The sequence below is a fragment of the Trichosurus vulpecula genome, chromosome 2, assembly GCF_011100635.1.
Source record: "Trichosurus vulpecula isolate mTriVul1 chromosome 2, mTriVul1.pri, whole genome shotgun sequence".
NCBI lineage: Eukaryota > Metazoa > Chordata > Mammalia > Diprotodontia > Phalangeridae > Trichosurus > Trichosurus vulpecula.
In genome coordinates this window covers 122,510,553-122,524,019 of record NC_050574.1, presented here as the reverse complement: position 1 = coordinate 122,524,019, position 13,467 = coordinate 122,510,553, and the positions used below count along the sequence as shown (strand labels likewise).

At 44.9% G+C, this 13,467-nt stretch overlaps 1 protein-coding gene across 1 annotated transcript; it reads right to left on the bottom strand.

Annotated features, from left to right (window-relative positions):
* Nucleotides 1-4,831: 4,831 nt before the first annotated feature.
* On the bottom strand, nucleotides 4,832-5,785 carry LOC118835300 (olfactory receptor 2AT4-like). Its single transcript, XM_036742493.1, has one exon. The coding sequence runs from the start codon at nucleotides 5,783-5,785 to the stop codon at nucleotides 4,832-4,834; it is 954 nt and encodes a 317-aa protein (XP_036598388.1).
* Between the last annotated feature and the right edge of the window lie 7,682 nt (nucleotides 5,786-13,467).

The window sequence follows — 13,467 nt, the reverse complement described above, 5'->3', positions numbered from 1 at the left end:
AACATCTCTAAGACTTTTTGCCCCAATCTTCAAGGCTATCATTTAGGCCTGGGCCATTTCAGGTCCTCCATTCGGTCAAAGGGAAGTAAAGAACCATGTCACTTCCTCTGTCCACCATGGAAGTGAAAATAGAAATTAACTGGGGGAATGATGAGAACTACAACAAACATTTATTGTGTGAAGTTTTAATAAATGGGAACACTGATAGTAGCCACAGAATTACAGACTTGAAGTGTTGGAAGGAACCGCAAAGATGACCTTGTTCAACCCACGCCTGACCAGTAATTCCCTCTACCACATCCCCAAGTGGGGGAGGGTTTATTATCCTGCCACCACCCAGAGGCAGTCCATTCCACTTTGGGACAGCTCTAATTATTAGACCAGAACAGTTCTAGTTGCATATCCACCGGTCGTGTGACTCCCAGAAAGCTCTGTAAACCTTGGTTTCCTCTACTAAAAAATGGGGAATAGTACTGATATACTTCTCTTATACCATGTGGGAAAGGCAGGTTGTAAACCTAAAGTGGTGTAGAAATTGAATTATTAAGTGCCTGCTGATCAAAGAAGATAAAAAGTGGTTCACGAACCTTAAATATCAGCTTTTAATGTTGTTGATAGTGACCTTGCTGTTGTTTAGGATGGAAATCAGCCTAGATAAGTATCCCAACCCAAGGCTATGCCTTGATACCTTTATCAGGTAAAGACACATCTCAGTTGTTTGGACTTCAATCTCAACTGAATCAATCAGTTAAGTACAAGTTTTAGACTAAGTATGTGGGGAGGTAGAGGGGTGATGGTGCGTGATCAATTTAGATGTCTTTGAAAGTCATTGGATGAACTGCAAGAATGTTGCACAGGAAGAATGTTCAGAACGGTTGAGAAAACTTAATCATGCCCTGTAGGTCACCTATAAAATAGTGAGTCAGTTCAGAAGCCGGGGATTTGAGGATCTGGCAAAGGGTAGAAGGCTCCAGCCATACCTCTGAGAAGGAGTCATTTGGGAGGGAGGATGAAGGAGACTAAGACTTTGGCTGGAGAAGCACTAGAGGATTTGCATTTAATTAGAATCTCCTCATTGCATCCAGTCTGTCTTTGGCTCCTGATGAAGACACTGCCATCATTCATTACTGTCCCTGGGATGCTGCTGGTGCAGTGATATATTCTAAACCGACTTTCTTTACTTTTTTTGTAGATGAACCATAATGTTCATCAATAGGAAACCAAGTTTCCTCAGTCAATCTGGACAGCTTTCTCCATCGTCTAGTTTACAAAATGGCTTTTAAGGCCTTTTTTTTTCTGCACCCAGTCTTTGCATGTACCTAGTGAACTATCCAGTTGTGTTCTCACTTGATAAAAGTTTTGGGATTTACCCTTGAAGCGGGTTGGGTTGAAGCTGGCTCTCACTCTCATCATCATCATCACCACCACCACCACCACCACCACCATCATCCTTTTCATAGTGTGCAGAACAATGCTTTGCACTGGTGGAAGTAAAAAGTTTCACTAAAATTCAATCCTTGCCTTCATGGAGCTCATAGTTTAGTAGAAGAATAAGATATCAATACAGAGGGCTATGATATGGAATAATATAATATATAAAGAGGTACAAACAGAGGGCTCTGTGAGGTCTGAGGAACAGGCTGTTAGTGTCTGGCAAGAACAGGGAGGCCTCCTGGATAAGGTAGCATTGAAATTGGGCAACAGGAGAAGGGGGAGAGAAGACATTCCAGACAGGTGGTATAGAATGAGCCAAGGCACAGAGGAAGGAAAGCATGGGGTGTGTTTTGGAGTTAGAGAGAGCAGACCAGGTAGTCTGGCCCACAAAGTGCATGGAATGGGGAAATTTGTTGATAAGATTAGGCAGGTTAAGTAGCTCGAACTTCCCTCAGTTTTTTTAATAGACAAGTGATATGACCTGATCTATAAGTTTAACATTTTTTTTCTAACAGTAGGGAAAGGACGGATTGGAAGAGAGAGAGAGGAGGAGGGAAAGAGAGAAGAAAAGGAAAGAGAAAAGAGAGAGGAGAGGGGGGAGAGAGAGAGAGAGAGTATAGATGATCTGTGGGAGGCCAGCAAATGGTTACTGAATGAATGAATGGATGGAATTTGAACTTAGAAGAAAACAGGGAGGATTTTTAAAGAAAGGTGACATAATCAGATCTATGCATAAGGAATATCAGTCTGGCAGCATATGAAAGATGACCCAGAGGGGGAAAGAGTAGAGGCACAAGGATCTATTAGGAGGCTCTTGGGTGGCAATGAGGACCTGTCTTAGGATGGGGGCTGTGAGAGAAGAGAAGGAACAGATAGGAGAGAGAGAAAGGTGGGAATTGAAGGAAAAGGGGGAAGACAGATTCTCAGGCCACCTCAATCAAATGGCAGACATCCACCCCACCGAAAGACCAATGTACTATGCATGAAGAGAGCTACAAAAATAGCAACTGAGATTTGCCTGCCTGTGTCAGACTGAGACTTATTGCCGCCCACTCAGATTGGAGGCTGCAAGCAGAAGAGCTGAACCTGTCCCCTGGATATTAATTATCACAGCAAAGGATATCTTAGTGCCCAAAAGATTCGGAACTTTGGGGGAAAACCAATTTCTGGAATTTCCCTGATTTACAATGGAGAAGCTGGACAAACTGAGCTTGATTTTAGGTTAAGTATTTCTAGAGGTTGGAAGAAAAGGGCAAAGTAGAACTAAGGAGTCTTCTGGAAGGACCTGATTGTCCTCCTGCTCTGTCATGAATAGGACCTCCAGGATCTTAATTGCTTCCCACTTGAGCTTAACCCCGGGCTTCATCTAGGAAGTGTGGGGTGATGGATATGGATAACTGTAATCCTGATGGACCCAGACTTGGGCTAGATGACCTCTGAGGTTCCTTCCATTTCTAGATCTATGATCTTATGATCCCTGGTCAGAACCTGAGCCTTGACACTGGCCTTAGATTGATCCCAAATCCTAGCCTCAGATTGAACCAAGATCCGCATCACAAAATAAGCCCTAACAGTGGCCCCAGCCTGATCCCCATCCCAGAATGAGCCTCGATATTTGTCCCAGACTGAATCTGGAATCCTGACCAGTTGTTTCATAAATATGCTTGATCTCACGTGGAACCACGTGAGAGGGGATGGATAGTTCAAGAAAAATGCAACCTCATTGCTAAATACCCTAACCAAAATTTATAGCCTGTTGACACTGGATTAGCCATATCACCTCAGTGACACATGGACCATTATTATCATCACTTGGAAGGGAGATTGGGAATGGGGCCATGAAGAATGTAAAAGAAATTCAGTCCCTTTCTGAGAACTTGTTTACAGAGTCCTTGTGTGCCGCAACCTGCAGTCTGAGGGGAGGAGACGTGGCTCCTTTCCTCAGTGAGCTCCTTGTGTGAGGAGGAGACACAGGCCTTGTACTCAGGACACCCTCAATTTGAGGGGGACGTCACATACCCCAGAAATCTCTTCATCCTAGAAGTTCACTTTCACTCCTGAAATCACACCTCAGAAGTACCCTTTGCTCCTGGATCCCTTTCCCCTGATTGGGTAGTTTTTCCCAGAACCTCCACTGAGAGAGCTGCCCTCCTCCATACTTCTCCACTATACCCCCTCACCAGGTACCTTCTTCCCACACGACTCCCACCTTTTTAGCTTCCTTTTGTATATAGGGTCCCTAATAGAATGACTAGATTGTCAGCTCCTTGAGGGTAGAGACTGTCTTTCTTTTGGTTTATATTTTTATTCTCAGTGCTTGGCACATAGTAAGCACTTAGTAAATGCTCCTTGACTTGACTTTGCCTTCAGGGCCTGACAGGGAGATGGCACACACATAAAACCAACCAAAACACACAAGTTTATATATAATACACTAAATACACAATCAGTTTGATGGTCTGTTCATTTCAGCCAGTAGCCTCCAGGCCAATGAGTCTGCTTGGAGGGGTTAGGGTAAACCATTGAACTTTTCAGAATAAGAACACAGGAAAAATACCTTTTCTCCTCTTCCCTTGACCTATGAAGTATTGGTCTCCTTGTCTCTGATGGGCCTTTGAAGACCAAAGTAAGGGAGACCATGAATGACCTCCCAATATAGAGATGGGCAGCCAACAACCTGAGCCATCCTCAGTGACCAGACCAGACCTATCATCTAGGAGAAGTTCTGTCCTCTGGGTACAAGAAGAAAAAAATCTAATCCCTCTTCCGCATTTCCTCCAGGTATTTGAAGAAAGGGGGCGGGGGCAGCTAGGTGGTGCAGTGGGTAGAGCCACTGGGTTTGAGTTCAAATCTGACCCCACACACTTTCTAGCTACGAGACCCTGGGGAAATTACTTTATCCTCTTTGCCTCAATTTCCTTATCTGTCAAATGAGCTGGAGAAGGAAATGGCAAATCACCCCAGTATCTTTGCCAAGAAAACCCCAAATGAGGTCACAAAAAGTCAAACACAATAGAAATGACTGGAAATTTCAGGAAAAGTATAATATTCCCCTAAGTCTTCTTTAGTCTAAACACTCTCAAATCCTTCAATCATACCCCATATTAAATAGTTTTCTGTTCCATTCCTCCTTTCTGGTTGCCTTCCTTTGGCCACTCTCCAACTTGACAAAGTCCTTCCTAAAATGTGGCTGCCTGATCTGAAAACAATATTCCAAATGGGGTTTTACAGAATGGAGAACAACAAGACCTTACTTGTTTAAGATACTTAGCCTCTCTTCATGCAGTCTAAAATTGCATTTTCTTTTTTGACTGCCAAATCATACTTTTGACTCATATTGAGTTTGTAGTCTAATAAAGGTCCCAGGTCATTTTCATATAAACTGGCTAAGAGCTCTTCAAATGAGGAAATGTCTTAGAAAGACAGTCTTAATGGCTTCCTTTACATCCTTGTTCCTCAATGTGTAGATGAGGGGGTTCAACATGGGGGTCAAGATGGCAAAAATGACATTGCTGAGCACGTGAAGATCAATGGCCATTTCCATTCGGTAGGACACATAGGCCACAGCAATGGATGAGTAGTAGGTCCCAACAACCAGAAGGTGGGATGTACAGGTGGAAAAGGCCTTGGCCCGACCTTCCTGGGAAGCAATCTTTAGAACAGATGCCAGGATCCGCCCATAGGAGAACAGAACCAAGAACAGAGGCACCAAGGAGACAGTCATGGCAATGCAGAAGCCAATAAAAGTCTGCTGCTCGGTCCCAGCATCCTGACAGGCAGCCCTTACTACAGCAAGGTGGTCACAGAAACAATGCTCCACTGTGGCCCTAGCTGTGTATTCCAGCTGGGATGTCTCCACCATCACCGGGGCTGGGATGATCAGTGCCATGGCCCAGGCACTCGCTGCCAGCCTGGCATTGGCCTGTGGAGTCATACGGACAGGATAGTGCAGTGGGTGGCAGATAGCTTCATAGCGGTCATAGGCCATGACTACCAGGATAAAGGATTCCATGACTGTGAGGGTATGGAAACTGTACATCTGCAGGAAGCAGCTGGCGAAGGAGATGGTATTATGTTGGAAGAGGAACATGGCCAGCATCTTGGGCACAGTGGTGGTTGTAAAGAGAACATCCAGGGCTGAAAGGTTGCACAGGAAGAAATACATGGGCTTGTGGAGCCTGGGGTCTCCAATCACAGCCACTAGGATCACTACATTGCCCACAACGATGAGGGTATATAGGGCCAGGAAGATGAAGAAGAGCGGGAGAGGGGCCTCCTGAAGAGCTGGGAAGCCTAGCAGTATGAAGACTGTCATGGGGGGAGGCATGGTTTGGTTATTACAGTGGACCATGGTGGCCCAGGACACCTGGGGAATAGAGAGGGTAATGGGGAGCTCAGGCAGCATAGAGGCAAGATCCTTGAATTCAGGAGACCCACATTCTAGTCCTGGCTCCGAGTTATTAATTCCCTGTCCCTTCTCTTGGCCTCTTTCCTCTTCTGGGAAGTGGGTATGATAATCCTTGTATTGCCTGGTTGTTATGAGAAAGGCATTTTTATAAGCCTTAAAATGCTCAGGAAAGCTCTTATTGTAATCCAGACCATGATGATCCCTCCTTTATATAGAATTCCCTGAGTTCCAAAATACCAAAATACCTAGTGGTACTGTACTAGCACCCACATCTGAGATGTCGCCCTCGAATCTAGAACTTAGAATCTAGAATCGAATAAGATCTTAGAGTCATGAGAGACCTTAGAGGTCATGCCCTACCCCTTCTCCCCCATGTTACACAGAGGGAAACTGAGGTATAGAAAAGGGAAGTTATTTACTCAAATTCATACGGTTACAGAACCAGGATGAGAACCTAAATTTCCTCACTTTCAGTCCAGAGGGCCTTCCAACATGCCATGCAATTTCATCGAAGCCTGAAAAGACCTTTGATAGTCAGCAAAAAGGTGCCTTGCCTTTGCTCTTAAGAGATCAGAGCTGCCTTGTATCTGAAACCAGCATAAATTTAATTTTCATAAACCTTTTTTTAAAAAATGAAATCCAGTTTGGAGTCCAGTTGGGTCCTAGTGGGGATAATATATGTTACACATTTAGTATAGAGGGGGAGCAAAGAAGTAAAAAAAAAATCATGCGAATCCCTTCAGGTATCAATGAATTAGTATGAATACCTGAATCCCTTCAGGCATAAATGAATTAATATTGTTCACAGATCTTCAACTGCTTTTATCGAATATACAAAAAAAAAATTATGCTCAGAATAGTAGTTAAGCTGTCTTCATGGGATAAATACATAAAAGCTTTAGGTAACAGTGACTGAGGCCAGAGCCACACCAGTGGGTCAGGTTTTTGTCAGAAAATTGCAATTGAATTTCAGACCCAGGGTTAGGCCAGAGGGGTCCCAGCCCTGTCCTGGAGGAACCTGGAGGTTGGGCCTGACTCAGGGGAGTACTAGGGCAGAAAAGTGGCAAAGAGAGTGAAGACGGCACAGTAACACTCTTCCAGGTCGATCTAGATTCCTTGGCTCATTGTCTGGCTGTAGTTTTGTCTCCTGATTTTCTGCTTTTCATCACACTTCCTCTTCCTACACTCTTATCCTGGAGCTGTCTGGGACAGGAGCTTGCTCACACACCTTTGAAATGTAATGATACGTACCCTTCTCTTGGCCTCTTTCTAGTCTGCCATCCTTTCAGGATCAGCTCAAGACCCCCCACCTCCAGCAAGCCCTCCTGGACCACTTCAGACTATGCTGGCCTCCCTCTGATATCCTATAACCCACAGAGTGTACCTCACACTCTGGTATGTGTCTTGTACCATTTGCTAACTCTTGACTTCCCATCGAGCTCCCTGAGTCCAGGGATAGGCCTTCTCCTTCCCTCCATTTCCCTATAGAACCTAGCCCAAGGCTCAGCAGATAGCTGTTCCTCAATACATGGGAATGTGGCCAAGAGAGTTGAGAGACAAGAAGAAGATGAATTTGGTCTTGGCTTTGCCAATGACTTACTCTGTGACCTTGGAAAAGTCACCATCTCTTTAGGGGTCTTTAAAAGATGAGAGGGTTGGGCTAGATCTGGAAGGGACATGACAGATTATCCAATCTGCATGGGAGGAATATAAGGCTCAGGCAGACAAAGTTGGTTTCTCCAGGGCTCACAAAGCAAATAAAGTGGCAGGTCTTCCTTAGCCCTAAAAATCTATGATTGGCTGTCTTATATCATTTTCTCCCAGGCATTGAGGCTGATCTATTTTGGGAGAAGGGAACTGCCTAGAGTAGACACAGACCTGGAGGGGGCCAAGTCCAGACTTATGTCTAACCTTAATCCATTGGGCTGAAGCTTATCTTCTCTTTCCAGAAGAAAAAGGTTGAGGGTTCTAGGCCCTGGCTGAAGATGACAGGGACAGGAAGCCAGAAATATGCAGTCAGTTTAGAGCTTCTGCCTTCTTAAGCGAATGGCCTCCCAGACGACTGAGATTCAGAACCATAGAATATCAGAACTGAAAGAGACCTTAGAGTGCAGAATATAGAATGTCAGAACAGAAAGGGACCTTTGAACACCGAATACAGAATGTTAAAACTGGAAGGCACCTGATAGAATCATAGTATTGAGAGCTGGAAAGAACCAAACCAATATCAGAGTAATGTAATGGATAAAGGGCTGGACTTCAGCTCATGAAAATCCGGGTTTGGATTCTACCTCAGATACTTGATAGCTGTGCTACTCTGGGGAAATAACTTAACCTCTCTGGGTCTCAGTTTCTTTGTCTGTAAAATGAAATTATTGGACTCAATGATCTCTAAGGCCCTTAGATCTAATGGATTAGATCTCTAAATCTATAACCCTATATCCTTAGAGTTCATCTAGTCCAACTCTCTCTGTTTACAGATCTGGAAACTGAAGAACAGGAAGGGAAAGGTCATAGTGAGCATGGCAGGACAAGACTTGATAGGGGCAGCTAGGTGGCGCAGCCAGAAGAGCGCCAACCCTGGAGTCAGGAGCACCTGAGTTCAAATCTGGTCTCAGACACTTGACACACTTACTAGCTGTGTGACCTTGCGCAAATCACTTTACCCCAATTGCCCTGCCTTCCCCCTGCAAAAAAAAAAAAATAGAAAAAAGGACAAGACTCGAAGCCAGGTGTTCTGACTGAGTGGAGGGCTCTTGTCCCCTGCACTATTAGGCTCTCTGCTTTTCCCTAGACAAGAAGAATGAGACTGCCACAAGTGAGGGAAGGTTATTCATGAGCTGCAGGAAACCTCATGATTCTGAATCTTTGAACTTGAACAAGAGATTGAGAGCTTCTGCCTGTCAGGGGTAGCTTTGGTTGTCTGTGAGCCTGGGGAAGGACTCAGCCTGGTTCATTAGAGGTGGCAAGGTCTGGGTGGAGCAATAGGAGGCTGAACAGAGATAACTAAGATCTCCCAGGACAAGGCCAGGGGACAAGCCAGCAGCAGGAAATCCCAGGACAGTCATACAGGCTGAGAATTGGAGTCACTGGACACGCCTGTCATACTAGCTTGGCAAAGCAGAAGACTGACTCTGGGATCAAAAGACTTGAGTTTCTGAATCACAGACTTTCACAGCTTGACAGGACCATAGAGGGTGTCTCTTCCAACCTGTCCTTGGATAGAAATCCCCTGAGCAACTCCCTGATAGGGAATCATTCAGTGTCTGCTTGAATGCCTCCGGTGACACAGAACTCACTACCTAACAAGGCAAGCCACTCCACTTGGGGACAGTTCTAATGGTCAGGAAGTTTCTGTTTGCAACTGAACCTAAAGCTGAGGCTACAGTTTCTATTTCTTGTTGCTAGTTCTGCCCTCTGGGGCTGAGAAGAACACAACTAATCTCTTTTCCACATGATAGCCCTTCGGAGACCTGAAGAAAGTTATTTCTTGTCTAAATCTTCTCTGCCCTGCCACAAGACTCTCCATGTTTCATCTCTATGCCTTGGCACTGACCATTGCATATGCCTGGGATGCATACCTCTTTAATATCTGCCTTTTCATTTAAGATGCAGCTTGAGAACCATCTTCACAAAACCTTTCCTGACACCCCATCCCCAATATACTGGTACTCTCCCCTCCAAACTACCTTGTATTTAACCACTTTATATTTACATTTGTTCACTTTATATTTTTGATACACACACACACACACACACACACACACACACACACACACACACATATATATGTACTTGTTACTATGGAGTGGCTAGGCGGTATGGTGAGTAGAGTGCTGGACCTAGAGTCAGGAAGACCTGAGTTCAAAACCAGCTTCAGACAGTTATTCTAGGTAAATTATTTAACCTCTGGTGTGGGAGAAACTGAGGCTCAAATATGGGAAATAGCTTTCCCTGCATATACGCAGCACGTCAGTGGCAGAGCTGGGACCAGAACCCTGGTGTCCTGATTCTGATTCTTTGGCTATTTCCACCACATCACACATTAAACAGCTAGTGTATGCCTAGCCCTGTGAGGTACAGGAAGGAAGGAGAAAACACTGTCCTTGATGTCAGAGAGCTAAGTGGGGATTCAAGAGATAGAGAATGGCATAAGGCATCTTCTACAGTGTATAGTGCAGATTCTGAGTGTGTAGGAGGTCAGAATGGGGTGGGGGAAAAGGTGGAGGGCTTCCTGGAGGAGGTAGGTGGAACTTGAGTAGAGGCTGGAATAAAGGGTAGGATATGAAGAAATGGATAGGATATGAAGAGGCTGGGACAGCACTCTTTTCTTTCTCCATTCTAAGTTCTATCATGTTGCCTTTTGTGGACACCCAAAGACCATCTATCGTCTTCTTCCTTGATGATGTCCTCCCAAGGCAGGATCTGAGCTGCCTTTACTACAACTGGGGAGTGGGGTGTGTTTCGGACTGTTGCTTCCCTGAATCTCTCCACCTCGTTCTCCATAGCAGGTATTCCAAATTTTCCCTTCTTTCCTCAAGACATCAACAGCACCATCGGCACCCACGCTCATTAGAGATGCCTTGGCCTCAATTTCACTGGGAAGATTGAGGCCATTCCTCAGGATCTCCTTCCACTTTCCTCAATTCCTCCAAACCTCTGCCATCCCTGCTTCCTTTCCTTGGACCTCAGAGAGTGAGGTGGCCCTCACTTTTCCTTGCCAACTTACCCCTAAACTTGTACTCTTTGAGCCCGTCCTTTTTGGTTCCCTCAAGAGCCTGGCTCCACTGAGTATTATTCTCTATGTCAGCACCACTGTCTCCACATCTACTGGCTCCTTTCCAGCTGCTTGTGCACATATTCAGGTCCTAGGTTCATCCTAAAAAAACAAATAAAACAAAACCAATAAAAACCTCACCATCTTTTGATCCTTTGGGTCCCTCAGGTTATCATCTATTTCTTGTCATTCACTGCTAAACTTCCTAGGGGTATCATCTCTGCTCATTGTTTCTGCTTTCTCACAGCCCACTCATTCTTCAGCTCTCTGCAATCTGGATCCCCTGCCATCATCGCTCTACTGAAATGACATTCTCCAAGTCCTCCAGTGACCATGGAATCTCCAAATTGAATTGTCTTTTCTCCAAGTCTTGGCCTTTCTTGAGTTCTCTACAGTTTTTGATGCTCTTATAAGCCCCTCCTGTATCTGCCATGCTATCCTCCTAGGATGGCACTCATTTGCTTCTATTCCTCCTCTGACCTGTGCTTTCAGGGCTCCGCCTCCCCCCTTTCCTCTTTCTGACTTTTGTTCCCCAAAATTCTGCCCCAGCCCCCCCTTTTTTCTCTCAAATCTCTTCCTACTTTACAACTAATATGTGCCCAGACTGATGTTAGGCTCTGTGAGCCATAGGATGGAAGGAGAAAACAAGAGCTAGAGAATTGTACAAGACACCAGCCAGAGTGCATTGTGCAGATTCTAAGTGTGTAGGAGGTTGGAGGAGAGAGGGGAGAAAGTAGAGGGCTTCCTGGGGGAGATAGGTAGGACTTGCGTGGAGGCTGGAATAAAGGGTAGGATATGAATAAATGGATAGGATATGGAGAGACTCGACATAGTTATCAAAGTCATCCTTAATCACAGATCTCTCTCTGTCTCTGTCTCTGTCTGTCTCTCTATCTATCTCTGTGTCTCTCTCTCCCTCTCTCTGTCTCTCTCTCCCTCTCTCTATTTCTCTCTCCCTCTCTGTCTCTCTGTCTCTGTCTCTCTCTTTTTCACATGCACACACACACATATTCCCATAATAGGGAGCTATTAGGCTCCTTATCACCTCTAGGGTAAAATAAAACTTCTCTCTTTGGCTTTTAAAGCCCTTCTCCACCTGGCCCAGCCTACCTTTCCAGCCTCATTGTACATCACTTCCCTTTGTGCATTCTGCATGCAGCAGTTCTTGCTGTTTCTCTTGCACAGCAGTCCCTCTCTCATCTCTGTATCTTTGCCCTGGCTGTCCTCCATACCTGGGAAACTCTCTTGTCTCTTGTCTGGCCAGAGAATACTTGACTTCCTTTGAGATCTAGCTCAAGTATTACCTTCCCCAGAAAACTTTCCCTGATCTCTGCATCTGCTAGTTCCCTTTCCCCCTGAAGTACTTGGCATTTAAAACTATTCAGCACATGCTTACATGTGTTCATGTTGTCTTCCCCAATATAGACTTTGAGCTCCTTAAGGGCAGGGGCTGTTTTATTTTTGTGTCCCTAGCACCTAGGCACACAGTAGACAATTGATGTATGCTTACTGCTTTCTAACTTGATTTACTCAATTTTTCTCAGTGAGCCTATACACTTCCATAGGTTCAATTGTCACTTCTACGCAGATGAATTAGAACTAATACCTCCAACCCTGATCTGACTCTTGAACTGCCTCCCTATCATCTCTACCCAGATGTTCTAGCTGGTATCTCAAATTGATGATCTGTAAGACCAAAGTCGCACAGAACCATAGAATGTCAGAGTTGGAGGAGACCGTAGAGACTGACTTAGAGTCAAACTCATCATTTTACAGAAGTGGAACTTGGGGTTCAGAGGTGAAGGGATATGTTCAATGTCACCTGATGAGTTAATGACAGATCCATGTTGAGAATCTAGCCCTTGTGATGTCTAGCGTGCTTTCCCTCACCCAACACTGCTTCACAAACTCCATGCCCCCATCCCCATATCATATCTATACCTCTGATCCTAAATCCCTGTTTCTGTTGTTGATGCCAGTATCTTTCTTGTCACCCAGGCATGAAACTTCAGGTGTCTCTAACTCTGCTCTACCTCTCACATTCATCCTCTCTTCTCTTCTCTCCCATTCTCTCCTCTCCCCAATATCCAACACCCACAAAATCTCTCACTTCCATCCCTTCCTTACCATGCTAGCTGGATCACTGTCAAATGCATGGCTCTCCAGCCTCATAACTATCTCAGGCTCCTAGCCCAGGGGGCCTATATGCCCAATTTGTTCCTTCTTCACCCCTTGCATCTACTTTGTGCTCCCCAAAGGAGCTCCCAGGATCTCAGGAGAGCCAAGGAGCTAATTGCATATTGCAGACCTTGTAAATTATGTCTTCCTTGTCCCTAGAGCCATACTGGTGGTGATGGTAACTGGGGCTTTACCTCTGAGTGTGAAATTCAGAGAATACCACCATCTTGGAGCTATGTCCCAGATGAGGTCTTCAGCTCATTCCATCTTGTCAGGGGTGCAAAAATTCCTAGTTTCAGTTTTGCCTCTTTCCCTGGAGATTTTGAGATGGATCATAGGATATCAGATTGGGAAAGGACACAAACATAGAATATAGCATGTTGGAGTTAGAAGACACCATAGACTGTAGAATGTCAATGGTGGAAGGGACTTTAGAATATAGACTGTTAATGCTAGGAAGGACCTTAGAACTTACAGCCTAGAACATTAGGGCTAGGAAGAACCTTGAACATAATCTAGTTCAACCCCTTCATTTACAAAGATAAGTGAAGTCCATGGAAGGAAGATTATGAGTTGAAAGTCAAACAGTTGGATAGTTATGGAACTAGGAGTAGAGCCCAAACCTCTGGAGTCCAAAACAACTATTTAACATGGCCCTGGTAGAATATAA

Bases quoted from the DNA above. Each gene is read 5' to 3' on its own strand.
- LOC118835300 (XM_036742493.1), bottom strand. From the start codon at position 5,785: ATGGTCCACTGTAATAACCAAACCATGCCTCCCCCCATGACAGTCTTC.